The sequence below is a fragment of the Pogoniulus pusillus genome, unplaced genomic scaffold (genome assembly GCF_015220805.1).
Source record: "Pogoniulus pusillus isolate bPogPus1 unplaced genomic scaffold, bPogPus1.pri scaffold_94_arrow_ctg1, whole genome shotgun sequence".
NCBI classification, from domain to species: Eukaryota; Metazoa; Chordata; class Aves; order Piciformes; family Lybiidae; genus Pogoniulus; species Pogoniulus pusillus.
Window position 1 is genome coordinate 167,184 of NW_026974735.1, and position 14,610 is coordinate 181,793.

General features: G+C 60.9%; 2 protein-coding genes and 1 pseudogene across 2 annotated transcripts; all 3 read right to left on the reverse strand.

Moving 5' to 3' along the window:
- Positions 1-210: 210 nt before the first annotated feature.
- LOC135174604 (gastrula zinc finger protein XlCGF67.1-like) lies at positions 211-996 on the reverse strand (the record flags this gene model as incomplete). Its single annotated transcript, XM_064141937.1, has 1 exon — positions 211-996. A coding segment is annotated over one exon (369 nt), but the record flags the coding sequence as incomplete, so codon positions are not given.
- Positions 901-3,446, reverse strand: LOC135174605 (zinc finger protein 345-like). The gene has a single exon (XM_064141938.1). It carries the CDS (start codon positions 3,444-3,446, stop codon positions 1,035-1,037), a length of 2,412 nt encoding a protein of 803 aa, XP_063998008.1. The 3' UTR covers positions 901-1,034.
- A 930-nt stretch (positions 3,447-4,376) lies between these two features.
- Positions 4,377-14,566, reverse strand: LOC135174619 (zinc finger protein 721-like; annotated as a pseudogene).
- Between the last annotated feature and the right edge of the window lie 44 nt (positions 14,567-14,610).

Consider the following 14,610-nt stretch of genomic DNA (forward strand, 5'->3'; position numbering starts at 1 on the left):
AAGGGTTGGAACAAGACCTTCTGGAAGGTCCCTTCTCACCGAAACCTTTCTGTGGGTCTATGAATTTGAGGAGCTGAAGTGGCTGCTGGGGGGGGAAAGACCTCCACGAGGGCTCCAGGTTCGGCTGCAGTCAAGAGCAGCTTGGATGCAGCTTTTTGGTTTCTGGGGGAGGCAAATTCTGTCTGGATTGAGTTGGAAGAACTTGCAAGAGCCTTGGGAAGTCTTTTATTGGGACTGTTCCCTGCTCCAGGCACATTTTCCATGGAGTCCCTGACTTGCAGCCACATGCAACAGTTGCTTCATCCCTGAGTGTGTACCAAGCCAGTGCTGGTCTTGGTGAGGATTGGTGACGGTGATGATGGTGACATCACCTAGCAGGGCCTATGGAGACCGCCTTGGGCCCCAGCCCTCTGATTCCCCTCCCCCAAACAAGGCACGTTTCAGGGCTCTGCCTGGGGATGGCACAGCAGCAACTGGTGTTACCGCTGCTACTGGCGCAGCCGCCCGCATCCCAGGACAGCAAATCCCAGCAAAACGATCCCGGTTGGGACAGCTCTATCAGCAGGGCATCCTGGCACCAGTGTTGGTTGGCAGGAGTGGCACACGACTGCCGGGCATCTCCTGGTGTCACTGGGATTGGGAACTCTTGGACGCTTGGTTGCCGCTCATCTTTTGGATGCGGCTGCGCAAGTGCATGGTCAGGGCAGACTGATGCCGGAAGCTCTTGCCGCAGTCGGCACAGCTGTACGGCTTCTCCCCGGTGTGGATGCGGTGGTGACTGTTCAGCTGGGCTTTGGTGGTGAAGTTCTTCCCGCAGTCACCGCAGTGGAATGGCTTCTCCCCGGTGTGAATGCGGTGCTGACCTTTGAGATTGGTGATGCTGCCGAAGGTCTTGCCACACTCAGTGCAGCTGAATGGGTCCAGCCTGGTGTGGATGAAGCGGTGACGAGTGAGAGCGTGCCTGTAGAGAAAGCTCTTGCCACAGTCACTGCAGATCTATGGCATCCCCCTGGCGTGGCTCAAGCGGTGAGTGATCAGCCTGTCATTGGTGGTGAAGCTCTTGCCACATTCACCGCAGTGGAAGGCTTCTCCCTGGTGTGAGTGCAATGGTGCATTTTGAGGTCAGTGGTGCTCCTGAAGCCCTTGCCGCAGTCATCACAGCTGTACGGCCTCACCCCGGTGTGGAGGAGACGGTGACGCTTGAGAGCAGAGATGTGGACAAAGCTCTTGCCGCACTCACCACAGCTGTACGGCCTCACCCCGGTGTGGAGGAGACGGTGACGGTTGAGAGCAGAGATGTGGATAAAGCTCTTGCCGCAGTCACCGCAGCTGTACGGCTTCTCCCCGGTGTGGAGGAGACGGTGACAGTTGAGAGCAGAGATGTGGACAAAGCTCTTGCCGCAGACATCGCAGCTGTACGGCTTCTCCCCGGTGTGGGTAAGGCGGTGACGGAGAAGGTAGGAACTGACAGCGAAGCTCTTGCCACACTTGTCACAGGGGAACTTCTTATTCACAGCATGGTTTTGGCGGTGCAGTCTGAGAGTAGAGCTGCTGGCATAGCTCTTGCCACACTTGTCACAGCTGTAAGGCTTCTCCCCAGCGTGCATGTTGCGGTGAAATCTCAGAGCCATTTTGCTGCTAAAGCTCTTGCCGCAGTCACTGCAGGGGAACTTCTTCCTAGGCTGGAGTTGCTGGAGCTGGCTGAGGGCAGAGCTGCTGGCAAAGCAGTTGCCACTCTCACTGCAGCCCAACTGCAGCTTGGTGCCTGGCTGGGCGCCTCCCTGCTGCTCCATGGGGCACTGCTCGTCTGGCACAGAGGGGTCCACGACAGCTTTAGCTTCACCTTCCTCCTGCTGCTCTTTCTCCCCTTCCTGATCCTCCTGCTCATGGCCCTGGCTGAGAGGACCCCTGGGAGGTTTGCTGGAGCTCTTCATCTCCTGGTGGCTGCAGTGCCGTTCGTGCTTGGTCAGTTGGACCTTGTACAGGAAACCCTTGCCGCAGTCACTGCAGCTGTACGGCTTCACCTCACTGTGGATCCATCGGTGCTGCATGAGAGTTGACCTGTGGGTAAAGCTCTTGCCACAGACACTACAGGTGTATGGCTTCGCCCCTGCGTGGAGGTTCAAGTGCTCCAGGAGATTAAAGCGGGTTGTGAATCTCTTGCCACAGACACTGCAGCTGTGAGGCTTCTCCCCGGTGTGGACATGCCAGTGCTGGATTAGAGCAGTGCTGGTGGTGAAGCTCTTGCCACACTCACGGCAGGGGAACTGTTTCTCCTCAGCATGGGTGTTGCGGTGCTGGTTAAGGCCAGAGCTGCTGACAAAGCTCTTGCCACACTCACGACAGGAAAACCGTTTCTCCCCAGAATGGATGTTGAGATGGCGACTGAGACCAGACCTGCTGGCAAAGCTCTTGCCACATTCATGGCAGGAAAACGGTTTCTTCCCAGCATGGATGTTGAGATGCTCCATAAGACCAGAGTTGCTGGCAAAGCTCTTGCCACACTCACGACAGGGAAACCGTTTCTCCCCAGAATGGATGTTGAGATGGCGGCTGAGACCAGACCTGCTGGCAAAACTCTGGCTACACTCACGACAGGAGAACGGTTTCTTGCCAGCATGGATGTTGAGATGCTCTGTAAGACCAGAGCTGCTGGCAAAGCTCTTGCCACATTCACAGCAGGAGAACGGTTTCTTCCCAGCATGGATGTTGCGGTGCTGGCTAAGGCTAGAGCTGCTGGCAAAGCTCTTGCCACACTCACGACAGGAAAACCGTTTCTCCCCAGAATGGACGTTGAGATGGCGGCTGAGACCAGACCTGCTGGCAAAGCTCTTGCCACATTCACGGCAGGAGAATGGTTTCTTGCCAGCATGGATGTTGAGATGCTCCGTAAGACCAGTGCTGCTGGCAAAGCTCTTGCCACATTCACGGCAGGAGAACGGTTTATTCCCAGTATGGATGTTGAGATGCCTCCTGAGACCAGACCTGCGGGCAAATCTCTTGCCACACTCACCACAGGGAAACCGTTTCTTCCCAGCATGGATTTCGAGGTGCTCCGCGAGACCAATGATGTTGGCAAAGCTCTGGCCACACTCATCGCACACCATACCAAGCTTGGGGCCCGCCTGGGCGCCTTCCTGCTGCCGCCGCCGGAGGCTGGAGCGCCTCTGGCCGCAGTGGGTGCAGATGAAGCACTGGGTGCCAGGCTGGGGGCACTGCTGCTTCCCCGGCTGCCAGCCGGGCGGGAGGCTCTGCCCGCACTCGGGGCACTGCTCGCCTGGCACATAGGGCTCCGCGGCAGCTTTACCTTCACCTTCCTCCTGCTGCTCTTTCTCTTCTGCCGCCTCTTTCACCTCCTCCTCTTTCTCTTTTTCCTCCTCCTCCTTCTCTTCCTGCTGCGTTTCGCTCCCGGCGCGGCGCTGGCCCAGCTCCTTCTGCGGCTCCATACTGGGGGGGATCTCTGCCCGCTGCCACCACCCAGGCCCGGACGGGGCGGGCGGGAGCCTGGGGCCGCCCAACAATGGAGCCCGGAAGCTGCGAGGACGAGATCCCGGCGCGGCTCTAACACTGCCGCGATAGCTCCGATGCCCGCCCTGCTCTCTCGGCTCCAACCCCCCCACTGCTTCCGTCAACAAAAGCTCGTTTGGGAGCTCTGCCTGGCCTCGTGGAGCGACGGCGCTGCGGCAGCTGCTGCCACTCACCGCACTGCTGCCACCGGCCTTACCGGTGGCACTGAGGGCTGTGCTGCTACTCCTCCAGGTCCAGGTCAAGGACCAGGTCCTTGTGTTGGATGCTCCACAGCTGGACACAGCACTGCAGGTGAGGACTCTGACGAGCAGGACCTCACACAGATTGCTGCTGCTTCTCCAGCAGCCTTGAGACCTTCTGCTGCTTGTACTCTCCCCAGCCCCCGACCTCTGTCTCTGCTGGTTGCCCCCCAGCCCTGCCCCAGGGGATTGTAGCCTGGACTAGCTGAGCCACAGCCTCTGCGTGGGGACCTCTTTCTGCCCTTGGTCTTCTCATGCCTCAGAGCTCTCCGCTTCCTCCAGCTCCAGGTGGAGCTGCTTGGACACAGCCATGAGCCCTCCCTGAAGCCTCTCAAGACCAGGCTGGACAAGACCTTAAGCAACCTGCTCGAGGGGAAGGTCTCCTTGCCCAGGAAGGAGAGGGGTTGGAACAAGACCTTCTGGAAGGTCCCTTCTCACCCAAACCTTTCTGTGGGTCTATGACTTTGAGGAGCTGAGGTGGCTGCTAGGGGGAGGAAGAGCTCGAGGAGGCCTCCAGGTTCTGCTGCAGTCAAGAGCAGCTTGGATGCAGCTTTTTGGTTTCTGGGGGAGGCAAATTCTGTCTGGATTGAGTTGGAAGAACTTGCAAGAGCCTTGGGAAGTCTTTTATTGGGACTGTTCCCTGCTCCAGGCACATTTTCCATGGAGTCCCTGACTTGCAGCCACATGCAACAGTTGCTTCATCCCTGAGTGTGTATCAAGCCAGTGCTAGTCTTGGTGAGGATTGGTGATGGTGATGGTGATGATGGTGACATCACCTAGCAGGGCCTATGGAGACCGCTTTGGGCCCCAGCCCTCTGATTCCCCTCCCCCAAACAAGGCACGTTTCAGGGCTGTGGCTGGGCGTGGCACGGCAGCAGCTGGCGTTACTGGTGCAGCCACCCCACATCCCCGGGCACCAAAACCCCAGGTGAAGTTCCACCTCCACCGGCAGCCCTCCCTGGCACCAGCGTTACCAGGAGGGCGCCATGGCTGCTGGGCACCTCCCGGTGGCACTGGGAGCAGGGAACCATTGGAAGCATAGCGAGGAGTCCTTGCCCATGGCAGGGGGAGGGCGCTGGGACCGGATGGTCCTTGAGGTCCTGTTCCAGCCACGAGGATTCTCTTATCCTATCACCTTCTGGTGGCTGCGGCTGCGCAGGGGCAGGTCCAGGTTGCGCTCGTACCCGGAGCTCTTGCCACAGTGCCCACGGCCTTACGGCTTCTCCCCGGTGTGAAGGTGACAGTGAGAGCTGAGACCACAGCTGCTGGCAAAGCTCTGGCCACGGTCACCACAGCTCTACAGCTTCTCCCTGGTGTGGATGCGACGGTGCCACTTCAGAGAACTGATGGACCTGAACCTCTCACCGCAGTCCCCGCAGCTGTACGGCTTCTCCCCGGTGTGGAGGCGGCGGTGTTTGGTCAGCTGGGATTTGGTGTTGAAGCTCTTGCCGCAGTCCCCGCAGTGGAATGGCTTCTCCCCGGTGTGAACGCGGTGGTGAATTTCAAGATGGGTGACGATGGTGAAGCTCTTGCCGCAGTCCGAGCAGCTGTACGGCTTCTCCCCACTGTGCACACGCCGGTGACAGGTGAGAGAAGAGTTGGTGGTGAAGCTCTTGCCGCAGTCCCCGCAGCTGTACGGCTTCTCCCCGCTGTGAATACGCCGGTGACAAGTGAGAGAAGAGTTGGTGGTGAAGCTCTTGCCGCAGTCCCCGCAGCTGTACGGCTTCACCCCGGTGTGCATCCATCGGTGATGCTTGAGAGTATAGCTGCGGGCAAAGCCCGCGCCACAGTCACCACAGATATAGGGCTTCAGCCCGGTGTGGAGGTTCAAGTGTTGAGTGAGATTAAAGCGGGTGGTGAAGCTCTTGCCACAGTCACCGCAGCTGTATGGCTTCTCCCCGCTGTGCAGGCGGCGGTGACGCTTCAGCAGGCGACTCGTGGTGAAGGTCTTGCCGCAGTCACTGCACCTGAAGGGCTTCTCGCCGGTGTGGAGGCGGCGGTGGCTGGTCAGAGTAGAGCTGTCTTGGAAGCTCTTACCGCAGTCACCGCAGCTGTACGGCTTCTCGCCGGTGTGGATGCGGTGGTGGCTGGTTAGCTGGGATTTGGTGGTGAAGCTCTTGCCGCAGTCATCGCAGCTGTAAGGCTTCTCCCCGGTGTGCAGGCGGTGGTGACGCTTCAGCAGGCAACTCATGGTGAAGGTCTTGCCGCACTCACCACACCTGAAGTGCTTCTCGCCAGTGTGGGTGAGGCGGTGAGCGCAGAGAGACGAGCAGCTGGCAAAGCTCTTGCCACAGACACGGCAGCTGTAAGGCTTCTCCCCGGTGTGGACGTTCCAGTGCTGGATTAGAGCTGTGCTACTGGTGAAGCTCTTGCCACACTCACGGCAGGGGAACGGTTTCTTTCCAGCATGGATGTTGCGGTGCCGGCTGAGACCAGAGCCGCTGGCAAAGCTCTTGCCACACTCACGGCAGGGGAAGGGTTTCTTCCCAGCATGGATGTTGCGGTGCCAGCTAAGACCAGACCTGCTGGCAAAGCTCTTGCCACACTCACGGCAGGGGAACGGTTTCTTTTCAGCATGGATGTTGCGGTGCCAGCTAAGACCAGACCTGCTGGCAAAGCTCTTGCCACACTCACCACAGGGGAACGATTTCTTTTCAGCATGGATGTTGCGGTGCCGGCTAAGACCAGACCTGGTGGCAAAGCTCTTGCCACACTCATCGCACACCATACCAAGCTTGGGGCCCGCCTGGGCGCCTCCCCGCTGCCGCCGCCTGAGGCTGGAGCGCCTCTGGCCGCAGTGGGTGCAGATGAAGCGCTGGGTGCCAGGCTGGGGGCACTCCTGCTTCCCCGGCTGCCAGCCAGGCGGGAGGCTCTGCCCGCACTCGGGGCACTGCTCGCCTGGCACATAGGGCTCCGCGGCAGCTTTACCTTCACCTTCCTCCTGCTGCCCTTTCACTCCCTCCTGCTTCTCCTCTTTCACCTCCTTCTCTGCCTTTTCCTCCTCCTCCTCTTTCTCTTTCTTCTCCTCCTCCTCCTTCTCTTCCTGCTGCGTTTCGCTCCCGGCGCGGCTCTGGCCCAGCTCCTTCTGCGGCTCCATACTGGGGGGACCTCTGACCGCTGCCACCACCCGGTCCGCACTGCACGCTGCCGGACGGGGCGGGCGGGAGCCTGGGGCCGCCCAACAATGGAGCCCGGAAGCTGCGAGGACGAGATCCCGGCGCGGCTCTAACACTGTCGCGATAGCTCCGATCCCCGCCCTGCTCTCTGGAGTCCGAACCCCTCCACTGCTTTTGTATACAAAGGCTCGTTTGGGAGCTCTGCCTGGCCTGGTGGAGCGTCGGCGCTGCGGCAGGTCCTGCCGCTGGGGCTGCTGGTGGCGCTGGGGATGCTCTTGGCGCTGAGGATGCTCTTGGCGCTGAGGATGCTCTTGGCGCTGGGGATGCTCTTGGCGCTGGGGATGCTGTTGGCGCTGAGGATGCTGTTGGCTCTGAGGGCTGCGCCGGTGCTGCAGCTGGTCCTGATCCTTGTGTTAGATGCTCCACAGCCGCAGACTTGGCTACAGGTGAGGACTCAAGCGAGCAGGACCTCAGGAAGTTTGGTGATGGTTCTCCTGCCATCATGAGACCTCCTGCAGCAGGGTGAGGGAGGGGATTCTGCCCCTCTGCTCTGCTGAGACCTCATCAAGGGTACCGTGTCCAGGTCTGGAGCCTCTATGACAAGGATCTGAAGGTGGTGGGAAGTGTCCAGAGAAGGGCCAGGAGGATGAGCAGAGGGATCTCGAGCTGCTGCTATGAGGACTCCCTGAGGCTGTTGGGGCAGCTCAGGAGAAGGCTCCAGGGAGACCTTCTTGTGGCCTCCCAGTATCTGAGGGGTGCTGCAGGAAAGCTGGGGAGAGACTTTTTGGGGTGTCAGGTAGGGATAGGACTGGGGGGGATGGAGATCCCAGAAGGTTTGCTCCAGTATCTGAGGGGTGCTGCAGGAAAGCTGGGGAGGGACTTTTTGGGGTGTCAGGTAGGGATAGGACTTGGGGGGGATGGAGATCCCAGAAGGTTTGCTCCAGTATCTGAGAGGTGCTGCAGGGAAGCTGGGGAGAGACTTTTTGGGGTGTCAGGTAGGGATAGGACTGGGGGGGACACGGAGCAAACCCAGGAGTGGGTAGATGCAGGTCGGATGTTAGCAAGGAGCTATTCACCATGGGGGTGGTGAGACACTGGCACAGGTTGCCCGGGGAGGTGGTGGAAGTCACTTCCATAGAGGTCTTGAAGGCCAAGCTGGGTGTGGCACTGATCAACCTGATCTATAGCGAGGTGCCTCTGGCCGCAGTGGGTGCAGATGAAGCGCTGGGTGCCAGGCTGGGGGCACTGCTGCCTCCCCGGCTGCCAGGCAGGCTGGAGGCTCTGCCCGCACTCAGGGCACTGCTCGCCTGGCACAGAGGGGTCCGCAGCAGCTTTACCTTCACCTTCATCCTGCTGCTCTTTCACTTCTTTCTGTTCGTCTTCCTGCTTCTCCTCTTTCACCTCCTTCTCTGCTATTTCCTCCTCTGCCTTTTCCTCCTCCTCCTCTTTCTCTCTTTTCTCCTCCTCCTTCTCTTCCTGCTGCGTTTCGCTCCCAGCACGGCTCTGGCCCAGCTCCTTCTGCGGCTCCATGCTGGGAGGGATCTCTGCCTGCTGCTAACGCATGGTCCCCACTGCCCTCGGCCGGACGGGGCGGGCAGAGCCCGAGGCCGTCTAACAGGGGAGCTGCAAGGCAAAGATCCCGCAGCTGCTCTGTCGCGATAGCTCCGATTCCCCCCTCTGCTCTCTCAGCTCCAGGCCCTCACTGTTTCTGTAAGCGAAAGGTGGTTTGGGAGCTCGGCCTGGAAACAGCGAGCGATGGCACCAGGGCAGCTGCTGGCACCGGTAGCACTGGGGTTACCGGTGGCACTGGGGTTGCTGGTGGCACTGGGGTAACTGGTGGCACTGGGGTTACCGGTGGCACTGGGGTTGCCGGTGGCACTGGGGTAACTGGTGGCACTCGGGTTGCTGGTGGCACTGGGGTTGATGGTGGCACTCGGATTGCTGGTGGCACTGGGGTTGCCGGTGGCACTGGGGTTGCTGGTGGCACTGGGGTTGATGGTGGCACTGGGGTTGCTGGTGGCACTGGGGTAACTGGTGGCACTCGGGTTGCCGGTGGCACTGGGGTTGCTGGTGGCACTCGGGTTGCCGGTGGCACTGGGGTTGCCGGTGGCACTGGGGTTGCCGGTGGCACTGGGGTTGCTGGTGGCACTGGGGTAACTGGTGGCACTCGGGTTGCCGGTGGCACTGGGGTTGCTGGTGGCACTCGGGTTGCCGGTGGCACTGGGGTTGCCAGTGGCACTGGGGTTGCTGGTGGCACTGGGGTTGCCGGTGGCACTGGGGTTGCCGGTGGCACTGGGGTTGCTGGTGGCACTCGGGTTGCCGGTGGCACTGGAGTTGCTGGTGGCACTGGGGTTGCCGGTGGCACTGGGGTTGCCGGTGGCACTGGGGTTGCTGGTGGCAGCGATGCCACTGATATCTCTTAGGGCCGTGCGGCTTCTTCAGCATCCTCAGGTCCCTGTGTCGAGGGCGCCACGACTGGACAGAGGACTGCAGGAGAACCTCACACACCAGCAGCTCTGTGCCTGTCGGTGGAAGCTTTCCTCTCTGCCAGGCCTACGCCACGGCGAGGAGGCAGCGCAGGCAGAGGCTCCTCACGGCAGGTAGGAGCCTCCCCCTCTCCCAGCAGACACTTCTCCAGCAGTTGTCCCAAGCAGCCCCCCCCCACTCCGAGTCTGTCTCTCCTAAGCAGCTCTCTAAGCACTCTGCCCTAGCGTCACCCCTCGCCGCCAAGCAGTTGCCACTCGCCCTGCTTGGCCAGCAGAAGCCACACCTGAAGCAAGCCTCAGGGCATGCACATCTGCCTCGGGCTCCAGGGCTTCACAACCTGCCCCTGGCTCCAGGTGTTTCTGTCACCCACTGTCCTGAAGTCCTGTATACCCCCAAATTCCTCTCCCTCTGTGGTTTGAATGGGAGGGGGAAAGGCGTGAAAAGACCTCTTTCCCCTCCCCCCGCCCTGCCCTGCAGGTGTGAAGGGGCAGAGCAAGGGGCCCGTCCAGCACGAGGGGTGCCTGTGCAGTGCCCGTGCTGGAATCGGGCTGGGATTGGCTGTGGTCTTCGCGCCTGGGCAGTGATAACTCAGCTCTGTGTCTAGGGAGAGTATAAATGCTGGGGGACTTCCCTCCTTTGGGGTTCCCACCTTAGAGATCAGTACCACAGTGTCACAGTGTCACAGTCTCACAGTACCACCAAGGTTGGAAGAGACCTCACAGATCATCAAGTCCAACCCTTTACCACAGAGCTCAAGGCCAGACCATGGCACCAAGTGCCACGTCCAGTCCTGCCTTGAACAGCTCCAGGGACGGCGACTCCACCACCTCCCCGGGCAGCCCATTCCAGTGGCCAATGACTCTCTCAGGGAAGAACTTTCTCCTCACCTCCAGCCTAAATTTCCCCTGGCACAGCCTGAGGCTGTGTCCCCTTGTTCTGGTGCTGGCCACCTGAGAGAAGAGAGCAACCTCCTCCTGGCCACAACCTCCCCTCAGGTAGTTGTAGACAGCAATAAGGTCTGCCCTGAGCCTCCTCTTCTCCAGGCTAAACAATCCCAGCTCCCTCAGCCTCTCCTCATAGGGCTGTGCTCAAGGCCTCTCACCAGCCTCGTCGCCCTTCTCTGGACACTCTCAAGCATCTCAGTGTCCCTCCTAAACTGGGGGGCCCAGAACTGAACACAGGACTCAAGGTGAGGTCTAACCAGTGCAGAGTACAGGGGCAGAATGACCTCCCTGCTCCTGCTGGCCACACCATTCCTGATGCAGGCCAGGATGCCACTGGCTCTCTTGGCCACCTGGGCACACTGCTGGCTCATGTTCAGGCGGGTATCAATCAGCACCCCCAGATCCCTCTCTGTTTGGCTGCTCTCAGCCACTCCGACCCCAGCCTGTACCTCTGCATGGGGTTGTTGTGGCCAAAGTGCAGCACCCTGCACTTGGAGCTATTGAACACCATCCCCTTGGCCTCTGCCCATCTGTCCAGGCGGTCAAGGTCCCGCTGCAGAGCCCTTCTGCCCTCCAACCCAGCCACATCTGCCCTCCAGCTTCATTGTGAAGGAAAAAAAGGCTATCAAATAACAGCCCAAGCCTTTTCCACCTCCTGACTGCCAGAACAGTCCAACTGTCGGTGGCATCCTGCAGATCTTCTCACACCAGCTGAATCTGGTCATTAAAACTGAATTCCTTTCTGCAACCAATTTTTGGGGTGGGTTTTTGGGGAAATAAATATCTATTTTGGTACAAATCCCTGACTCAGCCACATTAATTCCCTCCTTCACAACACCCATGCCTCCGGGGGGGGGGGGTCCCAGGGTCTGAAGGATTCTCCCTGGTTCAAAGCCCTTTGAGCCCGAGGGGGCCAAGTGCCAAGCTGCCTGTACCAAAGGCCCCAGCGTTGCCAGGAGGGCACCAGGGCTGCTGGGCACCTCCTGGTAGCACTGGGAGCAGGGAATCATTGGAAGCATAGTGAGGAGTCCCTGCCCACGGCACAGCCGTGCACACCTTGCATGCTCCCTGCCTGTCATTGCCCGGTAAGCGCCACTGCCGCTGCTCCAGGTTCGGCTGCAGTCAAGAGCAGCTTGGATGCAGCTTTTTGGTTTCTGGGGGAGGCAAATTCTGTCTGGATTGAGTTGGAAGAACTTGCAGGAGCCTTGGGAAGTCTTTTATTGGGACTGTTCCCTGCTCCAGGCACATTTTCCATGGAGTCCATGACTTGCAGCCACATGCAACAGTTGCTTCATCCCTGAGTGTGTACCAAGCCAGTGCTGGTCTTGGTGAGGATTGGTGACGGTGATGATGGTGACATCACCTAGCAGGGCCTATGGAGACCGCTTTGGGCCCCAGCCCTCTGATTCCCCTCCCCCAAACAAGGCACGTTTCAGGGCTGTGGCTGGGCATGGCATGGCAGCAGCTGGCGTTACTGGTGCAGCCACCCCACATCCCCGGGCACCAAAACCCCAGGTGAAGTTCCACCTCCACCGGCAGCCCTCCCTGGCACCAGCGTTGCCAGGAGGGCGCCATGGCTGCTGGGCACCTCCCGGTGGCACTGGGAGCAGGGAACCATTGGAAGCATAGCGAGGAGTCCCTGCCCATGGCAGGGGGAGGGCGCTGGGACCGGATGGTCCTTGAGGTCCTGTTCCAGCCACAATGATTCTCTTATCCTATGACCTTCTGGTGGCTGCGGCTGCGCAGGGGCAGGTCCAGGTCGCGCTCGTACCAGGAGCTCTTGCCACAGTGCCCACAGCCTTACGGCTTCTCCCCGGTGTGAAGGTGACGGTGAGAGCTGAGACCACAGCTGCTGGCAAAGCTCTGGCCACGGTCACCACAGCTCTACAGCTTCTCCCTGGTGTGGATGCGACGGTGAAAGGTGAGGGAGGAGTTGGTGGTGTAGCTCTTGCCGCAGTCCCCGCAGCTGTAGGGCTTCTCCCCGGTGTGGCTGCGTCGGTGATAGCTCAGAGTGGAGCTGGTTCTGAAGCTCTTGCCGCAGTCCCCGCAGCTGTACGGCTTCTCCCCACTGTGCACTCGCCGGTGACAGGTGAGAGAAGAGTTGGTGGTGAAGCTCTTGCCGCAGTCCTCGCAGGTGTAGGGCTTCTCCCCGGTGTGGATGCGGTGGTGGTAGTTCAGAGTGGAGCCGCTGGTGAAGCTCTTGCCGCAGACACCGCAGCTGTAGGGCTTCTCTCCGGTGTGAACAAGGTAGTGATAGTTGAGCCCATGGCTGCTGGCAAAGCTCTTGCCGCAGTCGCCGCAGATGTAGGGCTTCTCCCCGGTGTGGATGCGGCGGTGGCAGCTGAGATGAGAGGTGGTGGTGAAGCTCTTGCCGCAGTCCCCGCAGATGTATGGCTTCTCTCCCGTGTGCACGCGGTGGTGCAGGCTGAGGCTGTAGAGGTTGGTGAAGCTCTTGCCGCAGTCACGGCAGCTGTAGGGCTTCTCCCCGGTGTGGATGCGGTGGTGCAAGCTGAGGCTGGAGAGGGTGGTGAAGTTCTTGCCGCACTCGCCGCAGCCGTATGGCTTCTCCCCGGTGTGGATCCGGTAGTGCAGGCTGAAGGTAGAGATGCGGGCGAAGCTCTTGCCACAGCGGCCGCAGCTGTAGGGCTTCTCCCCGGTGTGGATGAGGCGGTGGTAGTTGAGGCCGTGGCTGCTGACGAAGGTCTTGCCGCAGTCACCGCAGCTGTAGGGCTTCTCCCCGGTGTGGATGCGGCGGTGACTTCTGAGAGCAGAGCTGTTGGTGAAGCGCTTGCCGCAGTCCCCGCAGCCGTAGGGCTTCTCTCCCGTGTGGACGCGGTGGTGCAGGCTGAGGCTGGAGGCGCTGGTGAAGCTCTTGCCGCAGTCCCCGCAGCTGTAGGGCTTCTCCCCGGTGTGAAGGAGCCGGTGGCAGCTCAGAGAAGAGCTGTGGGCGAAGCTCTTGCCGCAGTCCCCGCAGCTGTAGGGCTTCTCCCCGGTGTGGGTGCGAGTGTGGCACCTGAGAGCCGAGCTGGTGATAAAGCTCTTGCCGCAGGCGCCGCACATGTGCGGCTTCTCCCCGGTGTGGATGCGCCGGTGGCAGCTGAGCGCGGAGCTGGTGACGAAGCGCTTGCCGCAGGCGCCGCAGCTGAAAGGCTTCTCGCCGGTGTGGAGGAGGCGGTGAACCCTGAGGGAGGTGGTGTTGGTGAAGCTCTTGCCACAGTCGCCGCAGCTGTAAGGCCTCTCCCCGGTGTGGCCGCGATGGTGCAAGCTGAGCCCGGACAAACTGGTGAAGCTCTTGGCGCAGTAGCCGCAGCTGAAAGGCTTCTCCCCGGTGTGGCTCCGGCGGTGCAGGATGAAGGAAGAGCTGCGGGCGAAGGTCTTGCCGCAGTAACCGCAGCGGAAGGGCTTCTGCCCGCTGTGGATGCGGCGGTGGCACCTGAGGTTAGCGCTGCTGGTGAAGCTCTTGCCGCACTCGCCGCAGCCGTAGGGCCTCTCGCCGGTGTGCAGGTGCCAGTGCTGGAGCAGGGCAGCGCTCTTGGCGAAGCTCTTCCCGCACTCGAGGCAGGGGAACTTCTTCCCGGCATAGGTCTGGCAGTGGCGGCTGAGGGCAGAGCTGCTGGCGAAGGTTTTGCCGCTCTCAGCGCAGCCCAAGCGCAGCTTAGGCTCCTCCGGCTGGGTGCCCTCCTGCTGCCACCAGAAGAGGTCGGAGCGGCTCTGGCCGCAGCGGCTGCAGATGAAGTGCGGAGTGCCAGGCTGGGGGCAGCGCTGCCCCCCCGGCTGCCAGGCGGGCAGGAGGCTCTGCCCGCACTCGGGGCACTGCTTGCCTGGCACGGAGGGGGAAGCGAAAACTTTACCTTCCTCTTCCTCTTCCTCCTCCTCCTCCTGCTGCTCTTTCTCTTCCTCCGCCTCTTCCTCCTGATCTTCCTCCTCCTTCTCCTCCTTCACCTTCGTCTTTGCCTTTCCCTCCTCCTCCTCCTCCTCCTCCTGCTGCTCTTTCTCTTCCTCCTGATCTTGCTCCTCCTTCTCCTCCTTCACCTCCGCCTTTGCCTTCCCCTCCTCCTTCTCCCCCCCCCACTCCTCCTCCTCCTCCTCTGGCTCTTTTTTCACCTCCTTCTCCTTCTCTTCCTGCTGCGTTTCGCTCCCGGCGCGGCTCTGGCCCAGCTCCTTCCGCGGCTCCATCCCGGAGCGTCTCCGCCAGCTCCCGGTGCCCACTGCCCGCGGCCGGACGGGGCGGGCGGGAGCCTGGGGCCGCCCAACAACGGAGCCCGGAAGCTGCGAGGACGAGATCCCGGCGCGGCT